A 17,842-nucleotide genomic window follows, 5' to 3' on the forward strand; every position below is an offset into this window, starting at 1 on the left:
AGCAATATCTGTCCATTGGAGAATCTATTTCTCAGCACGTTCGATGGGAAGGTGTTGAATCTTGCCTTTACAAAGGCATATCTATGAGCCGAAGAAGTTAAGGAATTCAAATAGTTTGGGAGCCTTAAGAGGGGTAATAAACCAAGGTTTAGAGGTGAGCAGGTACCATTGCCCAAGACCATTTCCTGCTGCAAGTCCATCTCCTCTAGTTTACAGGTTACTGTTCTTTTAGCTGGAACTATATCCTGCTCTAGTAATTTGGATGGGGAGATTCCCATTGCCGTAATTTTCAGTTGTAAATTTTTTACCCATGGGCTCTGGAAATCATCTCTCCACATACATTGTATCAAGTACAAGTTTGGGAGATTGTGCCATAAAGATAACCAGTGACAAAGTATGTGCTTCCACAGAGCGTTTTCCAGGGATACAATATTAAGTTCCATGCGTAGCGCTGTATTACTTACACAGTTGGGCAGTTTCAATATCCCTCTTAAAAACTGATTTTGAATAACCTCTAGGTGAGATAGGTTGACAAAAGTCCCCCAAATTGAGATGGCATAAGCAATTGTCGGGATCACCTTGGCCTTGAAGACTTTCAACGCCGATAGGATATGAAGGGCCCCATCGGTGAAGAAAAATCGCAAGATCGCCAAGGAGATAGCTTTGGCTCTATTTGTAACATAGGCTACATGGGCCTTCCATCTAAGGTTATGTTGTAACCAAACTCCCAAGTATTGGAATCTATAGACTTGTTCAATGACTCTCCCATCAATTCTCCAATTATGGAGTTTCCGGCTCTTTGAGAAAATTAGGATTTTAGATTTTTCATAATTAATTGTAAGGGAATTTGCGTTACAATATGATCCAAAAATTTTTAAGGCCCTCATAAGACCTACTCTAGAAAAAGAAAGGATGACTGCGTCATCCGCATATAGTAACAAAGGGCAGCGATAAAGTGCTAGGCGGGGTGCGTGAATCCTTTCTTGAGCCTCTATTAGGGGAGTCCTCATGTCGCTTATGAACAAATTAAACAGGAATGGAGCCAATATACAACCCTGACGAACACCTCTCTTAATGGGAATTGAATTGGTGAGATCACCCTCCGGGGTGAGCCTCACTCTAGCCGCTGAGTTTTCATGGAGTTTGATTATTAGCCAGAGAAGCCTTCTGTCGATGCTCCAGTGGGTGAGTTTTTCCCAGAGGATGCTCCTGGAGATACTATCGAATGCTGCCTTTAGGTCAATGAATGCCACACAGAGTTGGCCACCCTTTGGGGTGGAATATTTCCAGGCAAGATGCTGTAAAATTAAAATATGATTAATTGTTGACTGTTTTGGGCGGAATCCAGCTTGTTCGGGCCCAATTAATTTTTTCTCTTCGGCCCATTGAATAAGTCTGTTCAACAGGAAGCGGGCATACAGTTTCCCCACTATTGAGAGCAGACTGATATTTCTGTAATTCCCCGGGTCATCTGGTGAGCCCTTTTTGTGGATTGGAACGATAACAGCGTCCTGCCATACTTCCGGGATCATTCCAGAGTTGTTAACGGCATCGAAGACTTTGGCCCACCAGTCCGCGTGGTATTTTATAGCTTCTGCCGGGATCAGGTCTGGTCCAGGCGCTTTCCCTGTTTTAAGTTTAACGATCAAGTCATGGATGTCTTCCGGATCGGTGGGGGGCCAGAGGGGAAGCTGATCTTGGGATTCATCTCTTGTGTTAGCAATACAGTCGGTTGTGGCAAAGTAGTTTTTTAAGTAAGATTCCCAAACCGGGGCAGGAATAATAGTTAAAGGGTATCTTTTAGTTCTTTTATTTACCAGGAGCCAAAATTGTCTGGAGTTCCGTGATGATGAGGCTTCTATGATTGCCCGCCATTGATTCACTTGCCATTCCTGTCTGGCTCCCTTTTGAATTTGCTTGTAGGCCGATTTTGCTTGGAAATATTCTTTTGGCAGGACCGTTGCCCCGGAGGCTTTATACTCTTTGTAGATGTTACCAAGAAGTTGTCTAGCCTGTTTACAAGCACTATTGAACCACAATGCACCTATCTTCCTTTGTGTTCGATTTATTTTATGCGTCGGGACAGAGAAGAAAGACGTTAGATCTTCCGACAGATTCGACAATAGTCTTAGAGTTTGGTCATAATCATAATAATCCTCAATTAAGCCTGAGTATGCTTGTTTTAGTCCTTGTTGGAAATATGCTGAGTATTTTGGGGCCTGTAGTTCGGACCATTTTATACTTTTGATTTGCAATGCTGAGTTCGTAATCAATTGTGTTGGGTGTCTGTCTCCATCTGGGGTCCAGTCTATAGTCATTGTGGCGACCAACGGTAGGTGGTCACTCAGTTGAATATTTTCAACTTTAAAGTGGGAAAATTTGGGGAATATGTCATGAGATACTAACATATAATCCAGGACACTGTTTGCAGAGGAGCTTATGTGTGTAAACTCACCCGGTACGTCAGGCGGGCAGTTCCCGTTTAGAATCACTAAGTTTAGACATAGTACCAATTGGTAAAGAAGGGTTCCTGCTTCATTTACCCTTTTGTCTTTGGAAAGTCTTTGATTATGGAGGGAGAGGTCATCAATGAATTCTGGGGTTATCCACCATTTGGCTTTGATTAAGGACTCCCAGTTTGTTGCAATGCGAGCATTGAAGTCCCCTGCTATAATATTGGGTATATTGGGGTATTTGGAGTGACAAAGAGTAAGATGTTCCTCCAAGATTCCCCATTTATTGTATAAGTCTGCAATGTTGCCTCCAGGAGGAAGATAAACATTTGTTATAACAAGTTCAAAGTTTTTCCCCGCAATCAGGGCTAGTTTCACCTCAGATCGTATAAATCTTTCGCCTTTTACATTAATATCTACTCTCCCTTCTTCCCATGTTTCCTGCAAGAGAATTACTTGGTGTGAGTTTATTAGTTTTACAAGGTCCGGGTCAGATTTTTTCCCCTTCCAGCCTGCTATGTTCCAGCTTAAGAGGGAGAACGGGAGAGGATTTGACTGAGGTTTGGGTAGTCACAATGGAGAAGGGGGGAACGCTGATCTTGGTGGGTTGTCAAATTTAAAGAAGTCAGTAATTTTCCTTTGCCTAATAGTAGATGACTTCTCTCCTTTTGACGGACATTTCTGTTGAGAACCCCTTTTGTTTGTCAGATTTAAATTTTTCAAATAACTGATGGTATTGGAACCAGTCTGAAATGTGTGCTCTTATTTCCTCAAAGTTTTTTAATTTTATTTGGTTATCTTCGTTTTTTAGAAGTATTTTATCTGTTGGCCAGCTTTCCTGAGTATTTTTCCGTTTTACTGCTATGGCTTCTATTGGAGAAGTCTACCACGGGACTTTAGGCTCCATCAGGTCTTTATATTTTTCCCATACAGCAAAGAGTGACTTTCTTATTATATGGTTGGTAAAATTTTTATGAATTTTCGCTTTTCCATATATCAGGTAGGCGTGCCATCCCCAACGATTGTCAAAACCTTCCAGGTCCAGGAGGTCTGGATCCTGCAACGTGTACCAATCCTTTTAGCCAGGTGAAACAGGCTGTCTCGTAGTAAATTTTTAGGTCGGGTAGGGAAAAGCCTCCTCTCTCTTTTATGTCTATTAAGATCAGCTGTTTAATCCTAGGTTTCTTCCCTTCCCACAGGAATTTGGAAATTTCTCTTTGCCATATCTTGAGACAACCTGTCAAGTAAGGTAGTGTCCCATTGTTCCGCTGTCCAGTTAACATGGGTTTAATCTTTTCAACCTTTGCTTGAGAGATAACAAAGGCTTTTTCCTTAGAATTCTAACATTTAGACCAGTCCTTGCACTCAACTTCCCATTACATTGTGCCATGTCATCTTGTATACACCCAGATGATTTTCTTCTGTCATGTAGGCACAGTCTCTCGACTCGTCCATCGTCACTTGCCTTTGTACACATTCCCTGCCTTATCAAGTCTGATTTTGTAGTGACCTAGTCTCCTTATACGTCTTCAAAAATATAGAAAGGCCAACTTCGGTTAAGTTTTCCCCAATCTCTCTTCTAATTTCTCCATAACTGTAGCCTTCTTCACTTAATAGTACAATCTTACTCACTTTCTGGGGACCAGTCAACTCTTTGTGCCATTTCTATAATTTTATTATGTTTTACACCCTCACTAAATGAAAGAACACACAAAACCAACCAACTTGATAGCAATCACATAACACACTGACAAAAGTCAACCTAAGCAAGTTGTGCTTTCTTTTTCTGGTTATTTGGCTATACTTTTGATAGAATAGGGGTAATTGAACAAACTTTGTTGGATCGCAATCTCGATTGCATTCTTGATCGAATTATCTTTCCACTGATATATAATTTTTTGACATTACTCCAAATGAAGTGGTGTTATGAGCCAGCAAACCTCTGAAATACACTTTATTCCAAAAGTCTTCCACAATTTTGACCACTACTGTATATCAAACAAAGCAACATTCAACAACTCATCAGAATCTCATAATAAATATGTTGGTTAATGACAAAAAATACAGGTAATGAACACACACCGAACTCCCTTCAGTTCTTTTCCATTTGTTCCTGAGGCTCTAAATCCTTTTTGTCTCCATTGCAGATTGTGATGAATTGGAAATTGAGAGCAAAGGTGACAACGAAAAATTCCCCAGAGAGGAGAAGCCACACAAAAATTTGGAGTGTGGAGAAAGCAGCAGTCTGAGCTCCCATTCCACTTCCCATCAACAAAATGTCATTGGAAAGAAACTCTATCAGTGCATGGAATGTGGAAAGAGCTTCACTCGTAGCTCCTCTCTCACATATCATCAAAAAATTCATACAGGGGAGAAACCCTATCAGTGTGTGGAATGTGGAAAGAGTTTCAGGAAGAGCTCCGATCTCACTTACCATCACAGAATTCATACAGGGGAGAAACCCTATCAGTGCGTAGAATGTGGAAAGAGCTTCACATGTAGCTCCTCTCTCACTTCCCATCAAAGAATTCATACAGGGGAGAAGCCCTATCAGTGTGTGGAATGTGGAAAGAGCTTTACTCATAGCTCCTCTCTAACTTTCCATCAAAGAATTCATATAGGGGAGAAACCATATCAGTGTGTGGAATGTGGAAAGAGCTTCAGAAATAGCTCCTCTCTCACTTACCATCAAAGAATTCACACATGGGAAAAACCCTATCAGTGCGTAGAATGTGGAAAGAGCTTCAGTCAGAGCACCGATCTCACTAGGCATCAAAGAATTCATACAAGGGAGAAACCCTATCAGTGTGTGGAATGTGGAAAGAGCTTCACTGATAGATCCAATCTCATTTCCCATCAAAGAATTCACACAGGGAAAAAACCCTATCAGTGCGTAGAATGTGGAAAGAGCTTCAGTCAGAGCTCCCATCTCACTAGGCATCAAAGAATTCATACAGGGGAGAAACCCTATCAGTGCGTAGAATGTGGAAAGAGCTTCAGTCAGAGCTCCAATCTCACTAAGCATCAGAGACATCATACAGGGGAGAAACCCTATCAGTGCGTAGAATGTGGAAAGAGCTTCACTCATAGCTCCAATCTCACTTCCCATCAAAGAATTCATACAGTGGAGAAACCCTATCAGTGTGTGGAATGTGGAAAGAGCTAAAGTTGGAGGTCCAATTTCACTTCCCATCAAAGAATTCATACAGGGTTGAAACCCTATCAGTGTGTGGAATGTGGAAAGAGTTTCAGGAAGAGCTCCTCTCTCACTTCCCATCAAAGAATTCCTACAGGGGAGAAACCCTATCAGTGTGTGGAATGTGGAAAGAGCTTCACTGTTAGCTCTAAACTCACTTCCCACCAAAGAATTCATACAAAGGTCGGAAAAACCATTATATAGCTTTAGGAGCCAGGCAAATCCGCACCTTTTTAACCAGGCCTTTTTCTTATTGACATCTAATGCTATTTTAACATGTGGTGTTTTGTGTTTTTATGTTGTGTTTTTATGTTCTAAGCATTCTGAGACGTGTGGGTGTATGAATACAGCCACTCTTAAATTCCTAGGAGTCTTTGCCCCCCCCATAAAATATTTGAGGAGGGCACCCCCCAGGTTTTCTGTGTGGTTTTTTTTCAAATGCAACCTTTTATTCTTCTGCTACTTGCCATACAATTTCGCTTTCAATTTGCCCTTTTAAGAATTTTTTAAAAACCGCACAAAGGTCATGAGGAAAACAAAATACAAGAAGATACAAACATGGACAGGTCCCATCTTTGCGGGCAAAATGGAAAAGTTGCTTTAAAGGAGGCTTTCCCACACTTGGGTCCCCAGCAGCTCTCGGACTACAGTTCCCATCGTCTCTCCCCATTGGTCCTGCTAACTAGAGATGATGGGAGTTGTAGTCCAAAAACAGCTGGAGACCCAAATTTGCTTTAAAGGGAAAGTAGGCTGGCCTTGTGATACCCTCTGCTGGCCAAAAGCACTGCCCCAGCATCTGAACCACCCCCAGTACTCCCAATTGGAATTAATAGAGCGCAAAACTGAAGTTTGATTGGCACTTCAACCTCTAGGGAGCTTCTAGGTGCTCTCTGCGCCACCTAGAGTACCCACAGAATTGTGGCTTCTACTGGCAACACACACAGGAGAACAAATGAAAGACAAACACAATGAGCAAGAAAAAACCTGGAAAGGGCCATACCAAATGGACATCCGGTGTGAAGAGGTCACTTTCCCCACTGCTGAACAATGCCACAGGTAGAGGAGATGAAATGCTAGAAGTGTTCTCTGGGGCAAGGGCAGCTGCTGAGAAATTGAACTATGGGCGCAAAATATTACTTTTTTAAAAAGTCGCTGCCATTATAGACATTGCCATTCAAATGGTGTGCATGCATCATGTGATTGATAGTGCAAGGCGGGCCTTACCTGGCCCCCCACCAATATTTTATTCAAGTCGGCACCACTGGGTCGGGTTGTTTACAGATTAAATAAATACATAATTCGCCTCCCTTTGCAAATATTCCAGCTTGCCAAGAATCCTCATTTATGCTTTTTAAAATATATTTGCCCATCATCTGAAGATTTTACATTATAAGCATACAGGATGAAAGCATGGCTTTCTCACAAACAAGTCAAGCCAGAGAAATCTCTCCTTTTCTTCTTTTCTTTTTTTGGATGGAGTTACAAACTTTGTTGATCAGGGGCCTGCTGTGGAAATAGTGCATCTCGATTTCAGCAAGGCTTTTGACAGAGTCCTCTGTGATATTTATGTGAGGAAGCTGGTAAAGTGTGGGCTGAATGAGGTATATGTTTTAGGACATCAAACTGGGAAAGAGGATTTTAAACTGACTGAAGAGGTTTTATGACCTTGGGAATTTGGTCTCTTAAATCTACCCCTTCGCCTTCAAAATGAGACTGAATAAGGTAACTGTTAGGTGGATTTGACTGACCCAACCCAAAGAGGACTCCTTCATGGTTCCTCCTCATCCTGGGGAAAAGTGACAAGAGGGGTGATGCAGGGTTCTGTCCTGGGCCTGTTGTTGTTCAACGTCTTGGTAAATGACATGAAGGAAATGAGGGGATGCTATCACATTTTCAGATGACACAAAATTGATCATGATGGCATCCTCTCTCTTCTTCAGCAACTGACAGGGAGACAAAGAACAGTGCAAAAGCACAGCAGAGCGAAAGAGATAAGACCGACTTCCGTTCTTACACTTCCCAAGCCTAGGAAAGTAAACAGGGGCATGTGACATACTAGCCACATATCCAGCAACGGGAGGAGTGAATTGCTAACCCACCACACATGATTGCAGGTGATATAAGGGAAAAAACCTGCTCCTTTTTCCTTATGGGGTACCGTGTATAAATATTTTTTTAGAAGCTGCTTATTCATTTGTGTATTCACAGTGTGTATTTTGTGTAAATTACAGGTTGAGGTTTATGTTTTAACTCTTTCCTAATGGACACAGAGTGGTTGCAGTGACTGTTTAATGGTATTGTTAAAGTGTCTTAGATAAAGGGGGAGAGAGATACCTGCATATGTAAACCAAGGTTGTAAGCAGAGAACAACTTTTGGAGTGTGTGTGTAAATTGCAGTTATGTAAAAGATTCTTGAAATGGTCGGATGAAATGGGGGAGGATGAGGAGATTTCACCCCTCCCATATCCAAGAATCTCCTGATGAGTCTGCTGATTCTCCAGAGAGAAGGATGTGTGTTCTGCTCTCTACTTATTCTGCTCCAGCACCACATCAAAGAGTCAGTCAGTGTGTCGGAGAGAGAGAGAGACTGAGTGTTACAGAGCGTGTCTAGAGATAAGGTTGCTGCTAAGAGCAGCTGCAGACACTCAGTGCAGTTCAGCATTCATTTATGCTCAGACCTCATTTAGCTCTGTATATAGTTGTGTATTATAGTTGTAGATAGAATAAAGAAGATATTCTACAGAGCTGCTCTCCGAGTCGTTTATATACTCTGCTATACTTGGCTATACTCTGCTGTGCGACGACTGTCTTCTTGTGGAAGTGAATCCGGTGCTCACAACTCTAAGCTGTGAGTCCACAGCACTTTGACCTGTTCCTGTGCAGAAGGTGGTCTCTGGAAGTGCTACCCAGCTCGCCTAGCCCAGTCGGGGCTGAAGTGTATGAGTCGAGTTGATGGCACTGGCTCAAGGGCGATGCTGACAGGGCCCATATACAGTCCTTTTGTAGGTTCTCTATCGGTAGGAGAAAATAAACAGACCAACCAGAGAATATTGAGAAGCAAAGCAGCTAGTAAGCCTGTTCTTTATTAACTGTTGCAACAGGGTTCTCCACCCACACGCAGGAGAGAGGAGGAGGACCCCGAGCCATGTGTGCAAGCCCTTAATAGAGACATTTTTAATTGCCCAACCTGGAGTCCAAGACCACCCCCAGAAACTGTCAGGATATGAGTACAATGCAGCTGCAAACTAGCAGCTCAGTGTTTACATCATATGATGTGGCTAGTCCTGGGAAAGAATCTTCCAGGCAGTTCAGGGGATTCACAAGGCTTTGTTCTCAGTGTAATATGAGACCTTCCTGTTGCGTATGTGAAGGAAGTCTGTGTCACTTGCTCGGAGGAGACTGAACTGATCGGACATGTTTTTTGTGGAGATATACAGTCAGAAATAAACGATGTAAAAAGCCTTTCTGACTATCTTCATTCTCCTGCTGGTATGCAAAGGGGGTGTGCATCTTTCATTCCGGGGGATGTCGCCTATCAAGATCTCCCTGGACTGTCCGGGATGTCAGCCAGAGAGGATCACCGGTAAACAGGCCCCGGGAGCAGGGAGAGAGGCCAGCCTCACCCGAAAATCTGAGTGTTGTTTTTACCTTGTCTGCCAGGTTACCTGTTAATGGTCACTTGACTAGATTACTTGGGAAGGCTGGCTATTCTTTTGTAATGATAATACTTCATTCCTGAGCCAGGTCACAGGCTCACCCTATTCACACCTTAAATGTGCCCTTAAGGCAGGATTTGTGAGGACAGAGACAATGGGAAGGTTTCTGCATTTCCTTCGACCTTGTAGAGAAATATTTGAGGTGAGTGAAAGAAACAGCTCTTCAATTATGTTGCTCCTGCAACCTGGGACCGGGCTGACTGGCCTTTATCTTCTCTGAGGCCAGGGGCGGTCCCGGCCCCCAGGAGACCCGCCTCTCCTGGCCTTAAGGTGAGCACTCCTCCTGGGAGAAACCAGCTCCCTCCGCCTCTCTGCCCTGAGCCTCTGCAGTTCAGGAGAGGCTGAAGGGTTACTGGGCCCAGGGGGAGATTCACCTGTAGGCACTGAGTCCTCAACCACCTCCGGAGCCAGAGTGGATTCACCTGGTGCCTGTTCCTGAGGATCCGGCACAGGTGCAGGCGCTTCAGAATCAAGGCTCTGCCCCAGTTCAGCCGGCCCTGGAGGCGGGGACTCCTGTGCAGGATGGGATTCCTCCGGTTCAGCCTCTGAATCGGATTCCCAGGCCATCACAATAAACAAGAGCTGTTTGAAGAATCGCTGTGTCGTCTGATATGTTCACCCACAACTTAACACTGCAGGCCAGATTCACAACCCTGGTGGGCTGGATTTGGCCCAGGGAACACAGTTTGAGGACCCCTGGTCTACACTGACTGGCAGCAGCTCCCCAGAGTTTCAGGCAGGGATTTTGTCCAGCCCTTGCAGGAGATGCCAGGGGTTGACCCTGAGACATTCTGCATGCCAAGCAGATGCTCTAGGACTCCCCATATTTCCCTGCACTTTCAACATTATGCTATTAGCAAGCGTGGAGATTCTACCTGCCTCTTTTGAAAGGAGAACACTCACCTGATCAATAGTAATAGTGATAATAATAATTAATAATTTATACCCCACCCATCTGGCTGGGTTCCCCAGCCACTCTGGGCGGCTTCCATAATAATAATAATAATAATAATAATAATAATAATAATAATAATAATTTATACCCCACCCATCTGGCTGGGTTCCCCAGCCACTCTGGGCAGCTTCCAACAAAATATTAAAATATAATAGTCCATCAAATATTCAAAGCTTCCCTAAACATCATAACAACAACCATCCATTTTCAGTCCATTGAATTAGCAATTAAGCATTTCTGGAAAGGGAAATGGCATACTTTTGTTGCGTGCATAAGAAAGTATTACTCATTTATGATGAGAATGGGATTTATTTATTTTGAACTTCACTGGGTTCCTCCTTGGCAGCCAGTGTGATTGTTTCAGCAGGGCTAGAACTCAGGACCCGCTGCCTTGAGGGACATCTAAGAGCAGTTGGGCAGGGGAAAGGTCTCCCTTGGGAGGCGGTGAACTCTCCTTCCTTGGAGGTTTCTGAGCAGAGATCGGACGGCGATCTGCCATGGATGCTTTAGCGGAGATTCCTGCATTGCTGGGGGTTGGACTAGATGACCCTGGGATCCCCTCCTATCTCTCCACTCCTGAATTCTAGGAGGAGCTTCCTTGCCTCCTGCAAAGCCCTTTTCCCTGCAAGCTCTTCCTCTGGTTTCCGGCCAAGGGAGGGAGATGCTCAGAGTCCAGCCAAGAGCCTCCCCCCCAAAAGGATATCTGGGCATGGGCGTAGCCAGGGGAGCAGTTGCCCCCCTAAATGCATAAAAAATAATAAAAATCTGAGGTTCTGCCAAGGGAGAGATGGCTGAGCTGGAGGGACTCGGCTTGGCAAGGGTTAAAGGGAACTGAGCTGCATTCCTAGAGAGGAAGCAAGAGGGGGCTGGTCCTCCAGAGCCAAGGCCCCTCCCTCCCCAGTCCTTTCCTGCAAGGAAGGGGGGGTGTTGCTTTGGTGTCTCTGCTGCAAGGGCTGCATCGCTGTCCCCTCCTGGGATCTGGTGAGTCAATAGCTGTCAACTTTCAGATTTGAAAATAAGGGATCAGCAGCCTTGAAAATAAGGGATCAGCAGCCTCACCTATCTACCAATCCGGGATAGCAGCGGGAAACGGCGCTGCAATAAGGGAATTTCCCGCAAAAAAAGGGAAGGTTGCCAGCTATGGGTGAGTCTCCTCTCTCTCCCCCCAGAGGGTGCAGTGGGGAGACGGTGGGGGTCCCAGGGCTGCAGCAGGGGAGGGGGCCTGGGGGGCTTGATCTGCTTCTGCAGGGGGGGACCCCAAGTCAGGGAGGAGAGGGTCCTGCCAGGGAGGGGCCAGGTCTGCCACGCTCTCCTTCCTGCAGATCAGAGGATCCCTGACTCCCACGAAATCTCCCTTTTTAAAACAAAGGAGCCCCAGGGACTTTAACTGTGTGTGACATCACTCAGCGTCATTGCACTACAAAGGGAACATGTGCAAATGGTTTTCCAAAGCTGGAGGAGGAGGTGGACTAGCCCCCCCAAAAAAAAACCCCACAGGAAGGAAGGAAGTTAAGGTGGGAGAGAAAGGCCAGGGATAAAGAGAGGGATCCCAGCCCATAGTCTGGCTGCTGCATTGCAAACCAGTTTGTGTTAAGCTATCTAACAGAACAACAAAAAAATAAAAAAATCAAGGGAGATGTCTTTGGCCCCGCCCACTTGGCCCTCTGGGGGCTGGCCAGATACATTCCTGGCCCTCGGAAGAGAGAAAAAGAGATCTCACCCCCACGAATCTGTCTGGACAGCGGCAGAGATTGCAGAAAAGGAGACAGAAGCAGGGAGTGGAGGTGGGGTGAGGGTGGGGGTGGGGGTGAGGAGCAACTCCTGAGGACCCCCGAGTGAGGACCCTCACTAGAGCCAAGCATCCATTTTCCACAAGATACAAATGACTCCCTTGTCAGTCACTTCTGACTTCAGGCATTGACTGGAAGGATGGAGAAACCAGGTTGATTAATCTGACAGAAATCCCTTCAGTTGCCTCCACATTCTGCATTGCTAGAAGGCTAGAGACTTATTTCTTCTCCTCTTCCTCCTCCTCTTGTTCCTAGCAAGGAGCATCATGCTTGCTCAGGGAACCATTTCCCCCCCGTCCTACATATTTTGTAACAGAACAATGTATTTGCTTTTTAGGATATGCTAGAGCTTCTCATTAAGACGGACAGAACTTGGCAGAAGACCAAAAGGTCCTTCCGATCTCTCAGAGGCTTCCTGAGAGCACAGATGGATGAGCAAGACTCGGCTGGCCGTGAAGCAGGAAGAGGCCATGCCATCCAAACTGGAAGCAGTGGGGGATTCTGGGAAAACTCTGTGCACAAGATCCTGGGTGAGGAGGACACCCTCTGCTCAGAGGTGCAGAGCCAGCAGTTGAGGCAGTTCTGCTGCCAGGAGGCCAAAGGACCCCGAGAGGTTTGCAGCCGACTCCACCACCTTGACCATCAGTGGCTGAAGCCAGAAAGGCACACGAAAGCTGAGATGCTGGACCTGGTGATCTTGGAGCAGTTCCTGGCTGTCCTTCCCCTGGAGATGGAGAGCTGGGTGAGGGACTGTGGAGCGGAGACCAGTTCCCAGGCGGTGGCCCTGGCCGAAGGTTTCCTCCTGAGTCAGGCAGAGGAGAGAAAGCAGGTGAGAGAGACTTTCCTCTGGATACTCCCAAGGGGCTCCAAACAGGACAGAGAACATAGAATCATAGAATCATAGAATCATAGAATCATAGAGTTGGAAGAGACCACAAGGGCCATCGAGTCCAACCCCCTGCCAAGCAGGAAACACCATCAGAGCACTCCTGACATATGGTTGTCAAGCCTCTGCTTAAAGACCTCCAAAGAAGGAGACTCCACCACACTCCTTGGCAGCAAATTCCACTGTCAAACAGCTCTTACTGTCAGGAAGTTCTTCCTAATGTTTAGGTGGAATCTTCTTTCTTGTAGTTTGGATCCATTGCTCCGTGTCCTCTTCTCTGGAGCAGCAGAAAACAACCTTTCTCCCTCCTCTATGTGACATCCTTTTATATATTTGAACATGGCTATCATATCACCCCTTAACCTCCTCTTCTCCAGGCTAAACATGCCCAGCTCCCTTAGCCGTTCCTCATAAGGCATCGTTTCCAGGCCTTTGACCATTTTGGTTGCCCTCCTCTGGACACGTTCCAGTTTGTCAATGTCCTTCTTGAACTGTGGTGCCCAGAACTGGACACAGTACTCCAGGTGAGGTCTGACCAGAGCAGAATACAGTGGCACTATTACTTCCCTTGATCTAGATGCTATACTCCTATTGATGTAGCCCAGAATTGCATTGGCTTTTTTAGCTGCCGCGTCACACTGTTGGCTCATGTCAAGGTTGTGGTCAACCAAGACTCCTAGATCCTTTTCACATGTAGTGCTCTCAAGCCAGGTGTCACCCATCTTGTATTTGTGCCTCTCATTTTTTTTGCCCAAGTGCAATACTTTACATTTCTCCCTGTTAAAATTCATCTTGTTTGTTTTGGCCCAGTTCTCTAATCTGTCAAGGTCGTTTTGAAGTGTGATCCTGTCCTCTGGGGTGTTAGCCACCCCTCCCAGTTTGGTGTCATCTGCAAATTTGATCAGGATGCCCTTGAGTCCATCATCCAAGTCGTTGATAAAGATGTTGAATAAGACCGGGCCCAAGACAGAACCCTGTGGCACCCCACTAGTCACTCTTCTCCAGGATGAAGAGGAACCATTGATGAGCACCCTTTGGGTTCGGTCAGTCAGCCAGTTACAAATCCACTGAGTGGTAGCATAGTCAAGACCGCATTTTACCAGCTTCTTTACAAGAATATCATGGGGCACCTTGTCAAATGCCTTGCTGAAATCAAGGTAGGCTACATCCACTGCGTTCCCTTCATCTACCAGGCTTGTAATTCTGTCAAAAAACGAGATCAGGTTAGTCTGACATGACTTATTTTTCTGAAATCCATGCTGACTATTGGTGATCACAGCATTCCTTTCTAGGTGCTCACAGACTGTTTGCTTAATGATCTGCTCCAGAATCTTCCCTGGTATTGATGTCAGACTGACTGGGCGGTAATTATTTGGGTCCTCTCTTTTCCCCTTTTTGAAAATAGGGACAACATTTGCCCTCCTCCAGTCTGCCGGGACTTCACCTGTTCTCCAGGAATTCTCAAAGATAACTGCCAGTGGTTCTGAAATCACATCTGCCAGTTCTTTTAATACTCTTGGATGCAGTTCATCTGGCCCTGGAGACTTGAATACATCTAGACTAGCCAAGTATTCTTGTACTATCTCCTTAGTTATTCTGGGCTGTGTTTCCTCTGCTGAATCATTTGCTCCAAATTCTTCAGGTCGGGCATTGTTTTCTTTATCGGAGAAGACTGAGGCAAAGAAGGCATTGAGGAGTTCAGCCCTTTCTGTGTCCCCTGTTTGCATTTCACCATCTTCTCCTCTGAGTGACCCTACTGTTTCTTTGTTCTTCCTTTTGCTACGAACATACCCATAAAAGCCTTTTTTGTTGCTTTTAACCTCTCTAGCAAGCCTGAGTTCATTCTGTGCTTTAGCTTTTCTGACTTTGTGTCTACACGTGCTGGCTATTTGTTTGAATTCCTCTTTGGTGGTTTCCCCCCTTTTCCATTTTTTGTACACATCCTTTTTTAATCTTAACTCAGTTAAAAGTTCTTTAGATAGCCACCCTGGCTTCTTTAGGCACCTTCCATGTTTCCGTCTCATTGGTATTGCCTGAAGTTGTGCTTTTACTATCTCCCTCTTAACAAACTCCCAGCCATCATGAACTCCCTTTCCTTTTAGTATTACTGTCCATGGGATCTCACCAAGCACTTCCCTAAGTTTTATGAAGTCGGCTTTCTTAAAGTCGAGAAATTGAGTCCTAGTATGCTTGGCTGCTCCTTTCCGCTGTATAGTAAACTTCAGAAGAGCATGATCACTCGCGCCTAATGATCCTTCCACTACTACCCCACTAACCAGGTCATCAACATTGGTTAGGACCAGATCTAAAATGGCTGTTCCTCTTGTTGCTTCTCCCACTTTCTGGACAATGAAGTTGTCTGCAAGGCCAGTGAGGAATCTGTTTGACCTTATGCTCTTGGCTGAGTTTGACATCCAACAAATATCCGGGTAATTGAAGTCCCCCATTACTACTATCTCCCTTCCTTTTGCATGCTTGGCCATCTGTTCCAGGAAGGCATCATCTATGTCCTCCGTTTGGCTTGGGGATCTATAGTAAACTCCCACAATGAGGTCACTGTTATTCTTCTCTCCCTTAATTTTGACCCAAATGCTCTCAGTTTGGCTTTGAGGTTCTAAATCTTGGATCTCTTCACAGGTATACACATCCCTGACATATAACGCCACTCCTCCTCCTTTCTTGTCTGGTCTGTTTCTCTGAAATAGATTGTATCCCTCCATTATTACATTCCAATCGTGGGACTTATCCCACCAGGTTTCAGTGATTCCTATTATGTCATATTTAGTTTGCTGTACCAAGAGCTCAAGCTCATCTTGTTTATTTCCCATACTTTGCGCATTAGTGTACAGACATTGAAGTCCATTAATCATTCCCCCGTGTCTCTTATTTAAGGATTTTTTCCTCCCACCACTAGGACTGCATGCTGTTTGCTCCATTTGGTCTATGACATTTGGATGATCATCTTCATCAATTGATAGACTCCTACCTTCAGGAGCACTGTCTCCCTCCCCCACATTAGTCAGTTTAAAGCCCTCCTGATGAGGTTTCTGAGATTTTTTGCAAAAACATTCCTCCCAACCATTGTGAGGTGCAGCCCATCGCTTGCCAGAAGTCCATCTTCAAGAAACTGCATTCCGTGATCTAAGAATCCAAACCGTTCCTGTTTACACCATTTGCGAAGCCAGTTGTTCACTTCCACTATTTTTCCCTCTCTCCCTGGGCCACGTCGTTCAACTGGGAGGACAGATGAGATGACAATTTGTGCATTTAATTGCTTCAATTTCCTGCCCAGAGCCTCGTAATCTCTTTTGATCTTCTGGAGGCTATTGCTTGCAGTGTCATTGGTTCCCACATGAACCAAGAGGAAGGGGTATTTGTCAGTGGGTTTTATGATTCCTTGCAGTCGTTCAGTTACATCTTGGATCTTAGCCCCGGGGAGACAGCACACTTCCCGAGACATCTTGTCAGGCCCACAGATCACTGCTTCTGTTCCCCTCAGTAGGGAATCCCCTATCACCACTACACGCCTCCTCTTAGGTCTGGTCGGACCATAATGGTCTGCTGATGGCCCATCCTTTTTCTGGGAAAGCATCCATGGAAACAGATCTCACACCCTTCAAGTCTTTGTTATTCTCTTTCTAGCATTTCTCCCCATTCTCTGTTTTGAATCCTTGTTTCTTTCTCAGGGAAAGGATCTCTTTGCAGAAATGGACCTGGATTCCTGTGAGGCAGAGAGGCCTCTGTTGGACACCAGAGAGAGGCCACTGGGTAAGGAGGAAGGTGGCTTTTCTCCATTCGGTCTCTTTCTGTTGGTTTTCCAATTCATCTGAGGGTTCTTTTCATCTTGTTTTGGGGGGAGACCGTTGGGAACAAGAGCTGAATCCTGTTGAAAATATATAAATGCTTCGGTAGCTGGGAAAAGATCACCTGCAGAACACTTCAGTTTGGGCTCACGTATTTCGTTTATGCATTTTTCCGCATTTATATTCCCATTAATGACGCAAATTCTGCCCACACTTTTGCTGCGATACAACCCCAGATCATCACACTGTCTGGTTGTTTCACAGTCGGTGTAATGCAAGTAGGATGTAAATCTTCTCTGATTCTTCTCCTCGCGTATTTCATGCCATCACTACCAAGCAAGGAGATTTGGGTTTCATCGCTCCAAATAACACTGCCCCATTGTTCCACTGTCCAGTTAACATGGGTTTCATCTTTTCAACCTTTGCAGGAGAGATAACAATGGCTTTTTCTTAGAATTCTAACATTTAGACCAGTCCTTGCACTCAACTTCCCATTTCATTGCGCCATGTCATCTTGTATACACCCAGATGATTTTCTTCTGTCATGTAGGCACAGTCTCTCCACTCGTCCATCGTCACTTTTGTAGTGACTGAGTCTCCTTATAAAAAGGTAAAGGTACCCCTGCCCATACGGGCCAGTCTTGACAGACTCTAGGGTTGTGCGCCCATCTCACTCAAGAGGCCGGGGGGCAGCGCTGTCCGGAGACACTTCCAGGTCACGTGGCCAGCGTGACATCGCTGCTCTGGCGAGCCAGAGCCACACACGGAAACGCCGTTTACCTTCCCGCTAGTAATCGGTCCCTATTTATCTACTTGTACCCGGGAGTGCTTTCGAACTGCTAGGTTGGTAAGCGCTGGGACCGAACAACGGGAGCCCACCCCGCCGCGGGGATTCGAACCGTCAACCTTTCGATCGGCAAGCCCTAGGCGCTGAGGCTTTTACCCACAGCGCCACCCGCGTCCCTGACTCTCCTTATACCTCTTCAAAAATATAGAAAGGCCAACTTTGGTTAAGTTTTCCCCAATCTCTCTTCTAATTTCTT

General features: G+C 45.3%; 2 protein-coding genes across 2 annotated transcripts in view; both read left to right on the forward strand.

Annotated features, from left to right (window-relative positions):
• LOC128412170 (zinc finger protein 772-like) overlaps positions 1-17,842 on the forward strand; it is a 61,904-nt gene that overhangs the window by 10,726 nt on the left and 33,336 nt on the right. The window contains exon 3 of the mRNA XM_053385036.1: positions 4,601-4,664. Within this exon, the coding sequence (XP_053241011.1) occupies positions 4,601-4,664 (64 nt within the window). The remainder of the gene's footprint in view (positions 1-4,600; positions 4,665-17,842) is intronic.
• Positions 4,674-6,992, forward strand: LOC128412142 (zinc finger protein 436-like). The gene has a single exon (XM_053384999.1). The coding sequence runs from the start codon at positions 4,759-4,761 to the stop codon at positions 5,617-5,619; it is 861 nt and encodes a 286-aa protein (XP_053240974.1). The 5' UTR covers positions 4,674-4,758; the 3' UTR covers positions 5,620-6,992.

Source organism: Podarcis raffonei, chromosome 4, assembly GCF_027172205.1.
Source record: "Podarcis raffonei isolate rPodRaf1 chromosome 4, rPodRaf1.pri, whole genome shotgun sequence".
Taxonomy (NCBI): Eukaryota; Metazoa; Chordata; class Lepidosauria; order Squamata; family Lacertidae; genus Podarcis; species Podarcis raffonei.

Excerpts from the sequence above, each read along its gene's own strand:
- LOC128412142 (XM_053384999.1), top strand. The coding sequence starts at position 4,759 with ATGGAATGTGGAAAGAGCTTCACTCGTAGCTCCTCTCTCACATATCAT.